The sequence below is a fragment of the Entamoeba invadens genome (assembly GCF_000330505.1).
Source record: "Entamoeba invadens IP1 unplaced genomic scaffold scaff_1105074725223, whole genome shotgun sequence".
NCBI classification, from domain to species: Eukaryota; Evosea; order Mastigamoebida; family Endamoebidae; genus Entamoeba; species Entamoeba invadens.
The window spans coordinates 16,160-29,829 of record NW_004440453.1 but is presented as its reverse complement, the minus strand read 5'-3'; the positions used below and the strand labels follow the sequence as shown (position 1 = coordinate 29,829).

The 13,670-nt window shown below is 31.9% G+C and overlaps 3 protein-coding genes across 3 annotated transcripts; 1 reads left to right on the top strand and 2 right to left on the bottom strand.

Moving 5' to 3' along the window:
• Window positions 1-12: 12 nt before the first annotated feature.
• Window positions 13-1,527, top strand: EIN_451130 (hypothetical protein; the record flags this gene model as incomplete). The annotated part of the gene is made up of 1 exon (XM_004258245.1): window positions 13-1,527. A coding segment is annotated over one exon (1,515 nt), but the record flags the coding sequence as incomplete, so codon positions are not given.
• Window positions 1,528-2,579: 1,052 nt separating this feature from the next.
• On the bottom strand, window positions 2,580-3,072 carry EIN_451120 (hypothetical protein; the record flags this gene model as incomplete). The annotated part of the gene is made up of 2 exons (XM_004258244.1): window positions 2,580-2,813; window positions 2,950-3,072. 2 exons carry the CDS (start codon window positions 3,070-3,072, stop codon window positions 2,580-2,582), a joined length of 357 nt encoding a protein of 118 aa, XP_004258292.1.
• Window positions 3,073-8,095: 5,023 nt separating this feature from the next.
• Window positions 8,096-13,435, bottom strand: EIN_451110 (protein serine/threonine kinase, putative; the record flags this gene model as incomplete). Its single annotated transcript, XM_004258243.1, has 1 exon — window positions 8,096-13,435. The coding sequence occupies one exon, from the start codon at window positions 13,433-13,435 to the stop codon at window positions 8,096-8,098; it is 5,340 nt and encodes a 1,779-aa protein (XP_004258291.1).
• Window positions 13,436-13,670: the final 235 nt, after the last annotated feature.

Genomic DNA, 13,670 nt, shown 5'->3' with positions numbered 1-13,670 from the left:
AACAAATGGGAGTTGTACATTCTCGAGCCAATCTACTTAGCAAATGTTGCGATATATATTGACAGGTTTTCTTCATTTGAAACATTTCAGTGTGTTTCAAAAAATTGTGTGACCGCACTTGAAATGCTTCACATAAATCCACCGAAGCTGTGTGTTGGGATGAAGTACCTTGTACGGGTACTCCCTCAACTTAATACAGTTTTCTTCTCTATGGAAAACGCCACAAATGAACTGAAAGGCGACTTAATTAACAAAGTTCGATGGATTGATTCGACAAAGGAAACAACACGATGTGAAAAAATTGCACCACAGTTTGAAGACAAAATTCAAAAGTTGAGAATTTTCCCGTACGACATTAAAAATTTAGCAAAATACTTTTACCTTAACTATTTAATTATCGAGCAATTTAATACAATAGATTTGGATAAATTAAAAGATGTGTTGAGTTTCAAAAACATTACAAAAGTCATTGTATATATCATCAACGAAAATTTAGAGAAAAAAGATATAAATTTAATAAAAACAATTTCGAGCAATTCACAAGCATGTCATCTTACTGTAGTCGCCAAAGACACTCCAAATTATGAAGACAAAAATTTGAGAATTTTACAAATCGATGTCAACGCTTTAAGAACAAGAAAAATAGAAATTAATTTGAACTCCAGTAAAGAACAAAATACAGATGAACAATTTAATGAAGACAATTTAGAAGTACCATTTATGATACAAGAAGAAATGCACTTTTCTTTTAAAATGCAAAGAAATGATTATGATTATAAAATAACTCAAATTGAAAAAATAGATGTTTTAGAAACTCTTTTTTTATCTGGAAGTGTGTCCAAGATTAAAGTTAATGTCATCGGTGATGTTTTTGACTCTGAGAAATTTCTAAAGAACTTTCACCATTTTGCAAACGACTTTCAAACCATAATGAATAAACATAGTAAAAACTACCATGTCTCTGACAATATTTTTAATATGATAGGGGCACCTGATCTATTCCAGATTGACATCGACGCATTCATTGAAGGTAAAACTCTCATTTTTGACATCAATTTTATTGGAAATTTTAAAGAGAAAAAGTCGAAAAAATATGATGTTCAAGATGATATTATTAAAACCGAACAAAACAACAAGAACATTGAAAAATTGATGGAGGGGTTTGTTCTTAAAAACGAGATTTATAAAGGAGAAATAACGCTATTTGTTGATCTCCATGTTGAAAATTGTAAAGCCGACTTGAGTCACAAGAATGTAACTTTCGAGCTCAAATTTGGGAATTTTGAAAAGGAAAAGCCGAAGTTTGTGTTGAGAAAGGGTGGTTTATTGACTTCAAATTTCTATATATCGAAGTTGAGTATCAATAATTTAGTATTTAAAAGGGTGGATATCCCAAGTGTAAACACTTACGTCTTTAAAGGTGTGAAATACGAAATAAACAATTTTGATAACAAAAAGGAGTGTTTTGTGACATGTTTGTCTGATTGTAATTACACAGAACGACTTAAAAAAAATCGACATCAATAAAACAATTGTTTTCCCACAAAACAAGATAATAAAATTTGAAACTAAATATATTTGTGATACAGTATTATACACTGTTGACTATCGGTTTATGGGAAATATCCCAAAATTTGAGCTTGTTTTAACATTGATAAACAGAGATGAGGAAAGTGTGAAACAGACATACTCTAAACAAAAAATAAAAGTTGAAAAAACCATAAAACAAGATGTTTCAGATGAAAGCGATGAAGAATATATTCAAAGTGAAGAAAGTGAAAATGAAAGTGTTGATGAAGCAGATAAATGCTATTTATGGGGTGGTGATTGATAAGTAACAATATTATTGAATATTCTTTGTTTTTATTTTATTTACGTTTATACCATATACCCCAGTAATTGTTATTAAAAAAGATAATAATTGGTATTTTATTAATAATAAAACCTCAAAAATATAAACAAATAAAACAATAATTATATTTAAAAAAACATAAATAAAAATAAAACTATTATTATTAAAAACGACAACGGCAGGATTTGAACCTACGCCTCAAATGAGAAATGATTTCGAGTCATACGCCTTGGACCACTCGGCCACGTTGTCTTAATTAATTTATAGATATGTATATATATTTATTAACATTTAGAGAATAACAACAATCTAATTTTATTTTCATCATTTTTAATTACTTAAAAACTATTGTTTATTAGTATAATACTATTACAAATAATACTTTAAAATGGCTTATTTAGAATCCCAGTCTTTTTTGTTCGTCAACTTATCTTCAATACTGTCTGATATCTTCGATAATAAATCGTCGATTTCCGCTTGAGCAAATTTACTTTTAAATTTTCGAGCCAATCCACCACCCACTGATTCTGGGAACAGTTTACCACCCAGCCATTCTTGTGCTCCAGAAGTAAGTCCCTCGAGCCCTCCTCCAATCAGTGAGTCACTTATTGTATCTTTTTGATATCTCCCGTAGCCGCTGAGTATAATAAATTCTCGAGAGCTCCTGTACCTCCAATCGCAAGTCCTGAGTATACTGTGCCAAGTCCACTTGTTGCAATTGCCCCTTTTATAGCACCAGCACCAGATTTAATAAGTACTGCAGTCCAATTGATGTCATCTCCATTTTTAGTTGTTGATACACTTCCAACCCTCCTTCAAGCATTACACCAGCTCCTACAAGAACATAAGGCGCTGCTGGTGGGAAGAAGACTGAAATTCCAATTGATGCGATTGTGATACCTCCAATGATTGCAATTTCACCACAATCTATTCTTTTAACTAACTTGCCGAATATATGCGTCTGGGATTTCACAAGATCTGTACTCTGAAGAGGGAGCCATGCACTCAGTTCATGAAGAAAGTTGCTGTACTCTGATTGACAAAAAGCCATGTCTGAACACTTTTTAATGGAATTCTCAAGTCGACTGAAAAAAAACGCTCCAAGCCGTTTGGACCATCTCCAAAGCGATGTCCTGGAACTCTTCTGGGTTTTGAATTTTCGAGAGTATATTCGCAAAGATATCTAAAACAATTGAGACCGTCACACCAAATGGAAACATGTTATCTCCTAAACCATATTTATCTTCCTTGTCCGTTATAAATCCACCTGAATTTTGTTCTGAAATATTCAGAGAAATACAATCCAAGTTGTCGTTGCCAACTTCAAATTCCGGTGTCTTGAAGTTAAATTTGATGTAATTTTCTTGTTCGAAGTTGTAATTGTGTTGGATGTATTCTTCTTGTGTTGGATGGTTTATTCGTTTCTTAGTCTTTTGAGACAGATTACGGCAGGCAAGGGAATTACATCGTATTATTATAAGAAAACTCAACAGTTCAGCACAGTTGGGTCAATACCAACGACGCTGTCTGGTAAAAAGAGTATCAACAAATTGTAAAATTGTTCAAATAAGTTTCCACAAAGTTGTGTGATGTTACCAATGAAAAAAATAGTTTCAACTTTGTTTGTTGGCAGTAGATTAAACCATTGAATTTTACATTTCAAATGTTTGAGTTACACACAATTGTTAAAAGTGTTTAATTCAATAGTTGTAACCGAAATCGGAATTTCAAGACGTTTGATGTTAGTCCACACTTCAAAGTCTTTTTTGTAAATGGTTTTTGTACCATCTTTGATACTCACTTTGTTATTCAATAATTGTTTAGCATCCTTTATATTAACATTCACAAGCTTTTTGAAGTCCACGAATATTGTTTTGTCCATTATTTTAGTTGTTTCTGGTATGACCAACTTTTCTCAATTGACTAGTCCAAAATTAAGATGTTATAACTCTTTAATTTCATTATTAAGTGTCAACATTTTTATATTTTTTTAATCAAAATTATGAAATATTTTAAACCACACTTCACATTTCTCAGTTGTGCGCAACATGCTAAAGCCCCAGGCTGGATAACATCGACGCTGTCTGGTATCGACAAAAACGTTAATGAGTTTATTCCAAACAGTTCTCTTTTGAATAATTCTTCTATTCCATTTAAAATTAATGCAACTTCTATCTTTGAATTTTTCATGAACTGAAACCACATTGGTGCTCATTTGACAAATATCAAGTGTTTGAGTGTCTGAAATATTTCGGGCTCTATTTCTTGTGTTGTTATTAGTATCTCGAGACATTCGATGTTCTTGTAATTTGAATAGTCTTTTAACATCATTTGTGTAACGGAACTGTCAATGTTAAGTTCATCTAACATTAATTTAAATTGCATATGATTTAATCCATTAAATGCATTTGGTTTGCAACCTTCAAATACATCGGTTACGATTGATGTCACACTTTGAGGAGTGGTGATTGGTTTGAGTCGAATACATCTTGCAAATACTTTTCATTTAAAGCTTAAAAGTGTATTTAAGATTTTCACATCCTGGAGATGAACACACTATTTAAAACATTCTTTAGGTATGACTGTTACAAAATCTGGTATGTTCACTCTAAACAACAATTGTTTGTTTATATACTTCACGAATATTGGGTCTCCAGAGAAGTAGAGGATATCATACATATTACTGAAAGTGTTTTGTTCAATCTCTTTTAGTGATTTTGGTGGAGTCGGTTCATTCACGTTCACACATTCAATAAAGTCACTTCTGTCGAGTTTGCTGATGCCTTCAGGTATTACAATTAGTAATTAGTAATAAGGCAAGTTGGAAATATATATTTGTTGCTTGAGTTTGACTTTTATGATATTTTATATTAAAAAATATTAAAATTCGTTGGCATTTATTAAGTCAGAATGTAAAATTATTTAATCAATTTTATAATTGAAAAGACGATAGTTTGAGATACTAACAAAATAAAAAGAATGAAATAGACTAAATTACATCATTACAGCTTCTCTGTGTTCATTAAACGATCTTTCGAAAGTTTTACAGCTTTGGAGTTTGATTTGATACGCCTTAGACACAAATTTAAGGTGTCTTTAAATTCTGGGAAAGTTGTTATATTGAATGTGGTTTTAATTTTAATAGATTAAAATTACTTTCAACGTTTTTAATTCCCAAAGTTTGTATCCATTCGGGAAATATCCCAATGACACTCTGAATGACATAAATAAACATACGCCTCCATTGAGTTCTTTGCTGTCTCAAGTCATCTTTTAATCGTAATTAAATCGCGTTTTCAAATTTTTGTTATCGAGTGGGAGTGACACCAAAGGAGTCCTATTTTATTTCCAAATTGTATCTTAACTTACTTAAGATAACTTACGGCTCATACATCCGTAAGTTGGCAGCAACATAGAAATTGACTTCAGTCTCATTTCCGCCTTCTTTTTCACAGATTAGCCAAACTTGTCTGTCATACAAGAGAAGAGCAACGTATTTTAATTCCCACAAAACTGCTTAACAACTTTTTAAAAGAGTCTACAGAAGACATCTTCCCCCAAACACACTGTTGTTTTCCACTCAACTTCTTCCTCAAACACTTCATTCTTTGCAAAGAATACTCCTGACATGTAGGTGGGAATGAGCGAAATTTGTTTCACTCTGGTTTAATTCCTATTTGGTTGTTTTCTCAATGTCAGTGCGGCAAATTTGGCAATTTCTTTGTTGATCTCCAAGAAGTAGTACTTTGATTCGTTGTTAATTTAACCCGAGATTTGACGCTTCTCCAACTTCTTACATTAGTCTGACTGCTGTGAGTCCATCAACCAGACATTGGGATATCTTGACAACCAACTGTTTGCTACATTCGGGCTCGGGACTGGGGAATTTGGGAGCTCGGGAACTCGGGTACATGGATACGGACTGGGGGACACAGTGGCCTTATGCCGACTTGAATTCAAGCCGGCATCTATTTGATTATACATTGTTATATGGTACAATATTATATGTCGTAAAATAAAGTAGAAAAAACAACCTTGCATTTCATTGTGATTGAATATGAAATTTGTGTTTAAATATTAAATTGTTATATTTTTTTAATTATTGTGTTTCTTTACGATAAAAAATACGATAAGTTATTAATACAACGTTGAAATACAAACACATTGGATCTTTTATGCTTTTTTGACTTTTTATGGTTTATTATGCATTGAATGCGCACAAATTGTCTGTATTCTCTATTCAAAAACAAACTCCAAACAACATTTAATTATAATCTTATTTTCAATTGTTTTACATTTACAAACAATGTTATAATGTATAATTAAATATTTATATATTTCTATTCAAACTGTAAAAATAACAGTCATTTTTTATAAAAAAAATACAATTAAATTGTTATTTAAAATAAAACACGATGTTGATTTTTAAATTAAATTAATTAAAGTATGTTTAACGATTTTCAATGTGTTTACTATTATATTTATCGATTTACAAAAGCAATTTTTATAAAACACTGAAATGACATTTTGTTGTTTTTTTTATTTTTTTGTTAATATTTAACTGGTATTTTAAAAATAAGAAATATTGAAATATTCTATAAAATCCTTATTAAAATATCATATATTTTTAACATGCAAAATAATCATTTGAATTGATTTTTTACCTTTTTACATTTGTTTTAAAGAGTCTTTGTTCTATATATAAAACATTATGACAAATAATAACTTTTTATTGATTAAAAATAATATTTATAAAAACAACAGGAACAACAAAACAAATGTCGGGATTATATCTCTATTTATAAATCCAACAATCTGAGTTATTTTTACATCAAATTTAAGTTGATTAAATGTAAATTAACAAACATTAAATATATTTTATTGTTAAAAAGTGTCTGCATTTGAATATTAAAATTTTTGTTAATTAATTAACTCACATAATAAATTTATCACCACACTAAAGTAAGATAATAAACAATTTGTATATTTATTGAAAAACTTTAAAAAGGAATTTATTTTTAAATTATAATTCTCAAAATATTACTTTATATTAAATTTCAACTAATCTCATTGTTTATTAAAATTCTTATTTACAACAAATTAGATTTTCAGCTTATTTCAAAAATTCAAATGAACTTTCTCTAAGTTGACTTTAACCTGAGGATGGTGGTTTATAACATTACTTTGAATTAAAAATGTTTTTGAATTTATTTGTTGGGGCGGTTGTGATATACATGTATCATTTTTCTTTTTGTAAAAAAAACTTTAACAATTAATTTGATTCACGCAATTAACTTATGGTAATACATATGTTTTTTAATTCGAAGTTTAAAAAAAACAATAACTCGATTCACAATGATAATATCAAACAAAAAACAACCAGGAAAAACATCATTTTCTTACGTGGAACTCATTCAACATAAAAAATAAAAATCATTTTGATTATATATTTTTCTAAATACAAAACATCAATAATAATTACTTACATTACTTTGATGTATATAATTTATGTATTTTACTTGGAACACAAAACAATTTTAAACAGTTACTACTTATAATTCATAAATTAATAATCCACAACAAGTAATCAGTTTTAGAAGTAGAAAAATGATACTTCATTTAGTTTTCTATGATCTTAATATGAAGTAAGTGACAACTAATAGTTTTGATTATATTTTAATTCAATTAAGCAACATCTTTATAAATCCTTTTTTTCAGAAATGAATCAAACAGATCACAAAATCTTCGAATTTGGCTGCTGAAGGTTTAATAATTAATGTTTTTTATTAAAAACAAAGTCTAAATAAAAAGTCACTTTCTCGTAAACAACATGCATTGAAATATACCATCAAAAAGTAGTGAAGGTTTTATTATTGTATAACGTGGATTCGAGTTAGTCATGGTATTCTTTCTTGATTTGATTATTTAAATTATATTGTATTAAAAACAATTATTATTAAAATAGTAATAAGTTTTTATTAATAAATTGAATTTTTTCAAATTATAACTAACAATAAATAAAATGAACATCAAATTATTAACAATTTATTAAATGAATATCACAACCACCTTTGAATTTAAAAAACTCTAAAACAAAAATTGACTATTTTTTATTATAATTATTTTCTTTCCTTATCGAGCCGGATTTTTTTTACCAACGAAAATATCTGAAAATCACATAATTTATTACTAAATGTATAAAACAATTACAACTCATGATAAAAAACCAAATAAAAATATTATTTAATTCAAAGAGTCGTGTATCTTTTGAAGCTCTTGAACTATTTCTTTAATATCAAGTCGATCTATTGGGTTTTGTTTCCACGATTGTTCAATTAGATTTATTAAATCTTCGTTATCAACGAAGATTTCTGGACGTTTTCCTTCCATCACCCACTGAGAAATACTCCATGGAAATTTGAACTTTTGAATTGGATATGGGTCTTTCCAACTGATTCCTTCCAACATCCCAATGGCAAATGAATACACATCAGCTGGGAATGTGTACTTCTCTTGGTTCATTACTTCAGGCGCCATATACACTGGTGTTCCAATACCTTTAGTGAATGTCATGTTACTCAACAGACTGTTGATGTTCCTCGACGCTCCAAAGTCAGTCAATTTACCGTTTACGGCGTCTTCTTTATTCAAAGACACAACAAGAGTGTTATCTGGTTTGACATCTCTATGTAATATACCGTTGTTGTGTAAATATTCCAACCCCTTTGCAGAATCCAATGTGATCTTCACTCGCATTTTAAAGTCAATTGGGTCGTTCCTTCTCTTTTTGATCAAGTCAAGGAAGCTTCCAAATTTAGCAAATTCAGTGACCATACACACCTTACTTGGGATGAAGACAGCACCATAGAAGTGGACGACATACTCACTTCTAAATTTGTCCAACATCGCGACTTCCTTCTCAAACTCTTCCATGTTATCTTCACTCATCTGTTTCATTTCTTTAATGGCAACTACGTTCGTTCTAAAGGTGCCTTTGTAAACTATACCAAATCCACCTTCACCCAATTTATTTTCTTTGTGTAATTCGTCTGGGTCAAGTGCAGTTGATGCTTCAGATGCAAAGGAACATGGTATCTTGATTTCAGTCGACTCCCCCTTTCGCATATCTAAAACAGTTAATATCACATCAAAATCTGCTTCACATGTACATCGTGGAGTGACAGAAACAGTAAATTCAACAGCTCGTCCTTTTTTGATTGTCACTAATAGTGGTTTGACGTCGACTTCGTATTTTCCTTCATAGTCTCTTGTTGTGAACTGGAACTTCAATTTTCTCTTCTTTTCGTTGCCAATCAAAAAGACAAAAGATGTCGGCGTTTTGACTGGAATCTCAGACTCATAATAAATTTTTCTTGTCGATGAAACCACTGAAAAGTCTTCATCACCAAGTCTGAAGAATGTGATGTTGTGGCTCTTTGCGTCTGAGATCAAAGTTTCATTTACCAACTCCTTTCTCTTATTCTCAAGCTTCTTGTTACGGATATAAAACACAATAAGTGCCAAAGTAACAACGACGAGAACAATGAATATCACAACAAAAACTATCGGAAGAACAACTGCAACAATGTTTGTAACTGAAATACATTCATCTCCATTTTCGCTCACCGTGTGACTCCCAGAACACTTTGAACACTTTCTTGTTGAAGAGTCATATGACGCACAATTCTCTATGTTGGACCACAAGATGCACTGTTTTGTGTTAACTTGTAATACATAATTATCAACACATTTTTGACAAATGTTTGCTCTTAAACACAGTTCACATGTGTCTCCACATTTTGTGCATTTGTTATATTCATTGGTGTAATATCCATTTTGGCAAAGTAAACATCCCATTTCGCTTTGAGTAATACAATTGGTGAGATTCGTGCTGGCTAAACACTCTTTTTCATAAGCCGTTGAGAACTCAATGTCTTCATAATACCCACCTTTGGTGTTGCATTGAATGCATTGCGAAGAACTATTTGCACATGTCATACATTTGTCTGCACATTTGATACAGTCGGCATTTTTAACAACAAAGCCATCTCTACAGACTGCACACTTTTCACCACTCGGAAGAAACGTCTTGCACTTTTTGGCAAGTTCTCCAACTGGGACACAATCACCATTTGAGTCGTTGTAATACCCAAACTTACATGAGATACAACTTGTAGCACTTGTAGAACACTGTTTGCATTTTTGGTCACATAAAGAGCACTTTTTACCATCAACAAAGTACCCTTCATAACACTTGGTACAACCTGTTTCTCCATTTTCAAGGCAATACCTACTCGACTCGGAAATTGAACACTGTTCATCTCCGTTCTCGTCTTTGACCAACGAAATTGAATTTTTACATTGCAAGCAATTATACTGAGATGAGTGAATACACTCGTTTTTATCAATTGCAACACACCTTTTATATTCGTTCAGTGTGTATTCGGTATTACAGACTATACACTGCGACGTGAATGAATCAACAACGCTACAAAATTCTTCTGATTTTTCAACACATTTTGTGTCCAATAAAACATACTCTTCTTTGCATCTTGTACATATCAATTCGGTGGTATTTGTGATTATATAAGAATTGCAATTGCTCTCAGAAAGTGGGTGGCATTTCCCATCTTTCAGGAAATAGCCACTTAAACATAACGAACACCCACCAACCGTCTTTTTAGCACAATGTTCGATTTCAACACACTCTTCGTTTTCAATATAGTACCCTTTGTAACAGGTAAGACACTTTCCAGTTGAATCACACATTTCGCAATTTGGTGAGCATGGTAAGCATTTTGGAGGAGAGTCTTGTGTTAAGTAATAGATTGGTTTACACGACACACACCTGCCCATTGTATATATTTCACATGCAGTTTCTCCACTTTTTGGTGTTGAAGAAACATGTTCATTGCAAAACATTGTGTTATAGGTATTAAACAATAATTTTTGCTGTTTTATAATTTCATTATAATCAAAACATTCAAACGTGTCATTTTTCTCCAAAGTGAATGAACAATATTTGCTTCTTTCATTTACATCACAAATCCCTTTTTGATTAATCGAATTCAGGCACTCGACACACCCAAACCCAACCGAATACTTCTGGCAAAATTCATGATTGTTGTAGAGATACTCATTGTTAAACCTTGTTGTAAATGCAAACGTGTTTGAGTATAAACAATTCAATGGGTTTGTACACGTTGAACATCCTTCTTTACAATGAATAATATATCCATTCGAGTCAACTAAATTGGTTGTTTTGACACATTTCTTGTGTTCTAAAGATTCAAAGCCATAGCCAGTTTTACACAACAAACACTCCAATCGTTTATTATCTCCAAGTGTCGTGAAATTGCATCGGTAACAACTATAAATAACAGAGGAACAATTCGCAGCTTCGGTTAAACTTTTCTTGTATTCGTAAATCTTGATTTTTACACAAGAAGTACCTTCGACATTTTCAACTTCATCTTCTAAACAATTGAGTGCACTTTTTGTCATCAACATATTATTGATTTCATTCTCAACACACCTACCATCTACTAAATTGTATTGTCCAAGTTCACATAATGTGCACTGTCCACTCTGTGAATCACATTCTGCACAATGTGGATGCTTATCCCAACAGTACACACATCTCCCACCATCAGGCACATAAGGCACATCACACTTGTTACACAATGATGAAGAAGAACATTTAGTGCAATGCGAAATGCCACAGTTTAATGAACACTCGGCAATCCCACTATTATTAAACAAATTGAGCCCATCTTGACATTTGGTGCAACTTATACCATTATCACATTCAACACAACCAAATATGGAATTGCATCCAACACAGCGATTCTTTTTAATAAAATACCCCTTTTCACACGTCACCAATTGCAATTGGTCACACAACACCGAATTTGCAAATGAGTCTTTGCACTTCACGCATTTTCCATTTTCTAAGAAAAACGTCTCATTACATTTTGTGCAAGATTTTTTTGTTGCTGTACATTCAAGACATCCATCAATTTCGTTGCATTTATGACACTCATTATTGTCTAAATAGTGTCCAGAAATGCACTGTCTGCACTCCCCATACAATGTACACAACACACACTTTGGTATTGAAGTGCATTTTTCACAAGTGTCTGATGTTTTGAAATACGCATTTTGAGAACATAAATTACATTTCATTGGAATTTTGTTGTCACAGTTCTGGCAATTTGGGATATCATCACAAGGAAGACATGCAAAGTAGTCTAAACTTTGCGTGTAATTTGTCAAACACTCAACACATCCTGTAACATCACATTTCTTGCAATTTGAAATATCACATTTAACACACAAAAAGTCGGAGTTCAAATAATGCAAATCGTCACATTTGGTGCACTGATTTGAAAGACTTTCCACACAACCTTCCACAACATTTCCACATGGCGCACATATCCCAGATGATACCAAGAAATTTCTTTCGCATTTGACACAGCTCTCACCAACACCACTTACGCAATGTGATATTTCTTGGCATGTGTAATTGGACAACTTATACCCATCAAGGCACTTTGTGCACTTTCGTGAAGATATATCATTTTCAAGGTAGTTGACACAAAGATCACACCCATTAATTTCCGAACAATTCTTACAAACAGCTTCCGGGAAATACCCAATGGAACAAACATCACAATAAACTTCGTTGTAATTTGAGTAATTCAAAAGTCCACATTTTATGCAATTTGTAAGTATTTCATCACATTTGAGACACTGTAGGTCTTTTAAATAATAATCTTCCAAACACAAAACACAATTCGAATCAGATACTTCTTTGCAATGAAACTCCTCTTTTGTAAAATAATTTCCTTCGAAGTGGATTAGTTCTTCTGTTATATTTTGTTGTGTTTTGACACACCTTTTCCCAATCAAAACGTAATTCAAATCACATGCTACACAGGTACTCGTCTTGGGTTCAATGGAAATACAATTTTCATCGATTTGGCAAATACCCTCAATCAAAACTTCATTTGGAGATAAACAGTTGAAACAAAGTCCATTTGTTTTGTTAGAGCACCCACTACTTCCACATGTTTCACAAGTCACACATTCGAAGTCGTCTATCCAAAATCCCAGTTTGCATTTATCACACTTTTTGTTTAAGTTTTCATCAATGAAGCATGAAATACATTTGTCATTATCGGGTTTACACACAGAACACAACCCACTTTCATCAATGTATTTATTGTTTTCACATGTAATACACGATGTTGAATTGCATGTTGTACAACCACGTGTTGAACAGTCTGTACATGTTCCAGAGGCTTCCGTCATTTCCTCTGACGTGGTATTAACGAGATAATACCCCTCCACACACGACACACATTTTGTTTGAGATAAACAATCGGTGCAAGTTGCACTGCACTTTTTACAACTTTGACCATCTTTGTAATATCCTTTCATGTTACACAACGAACACGTCTTGTCATCTTCCTTATAATAATATCCATCAAAACATTTGGAACATGTTGATTCGGAGTGGCAAACATCACAATTTGATTCACAACCATCGCAGTTGTAATTCGACAAATAAAAGTGGTCCATACATTCCAAACACCTTGTCTCATCACATCTTGTACAATTGTTATATATATCACCACAGCTAAGGCATTTCCCATCACGTAAAAACAGTCCAGTTTTGCACTTGTAACAATCGGTTTCATCACACACTTCACAATTTGGATGTATTGTTTCACATGTTGAACAGATACCATTGTCCAAAATAGAACCACTTGAACAAGAATGACATGTTGTGATGTTGCATCTATCACATGAAGCA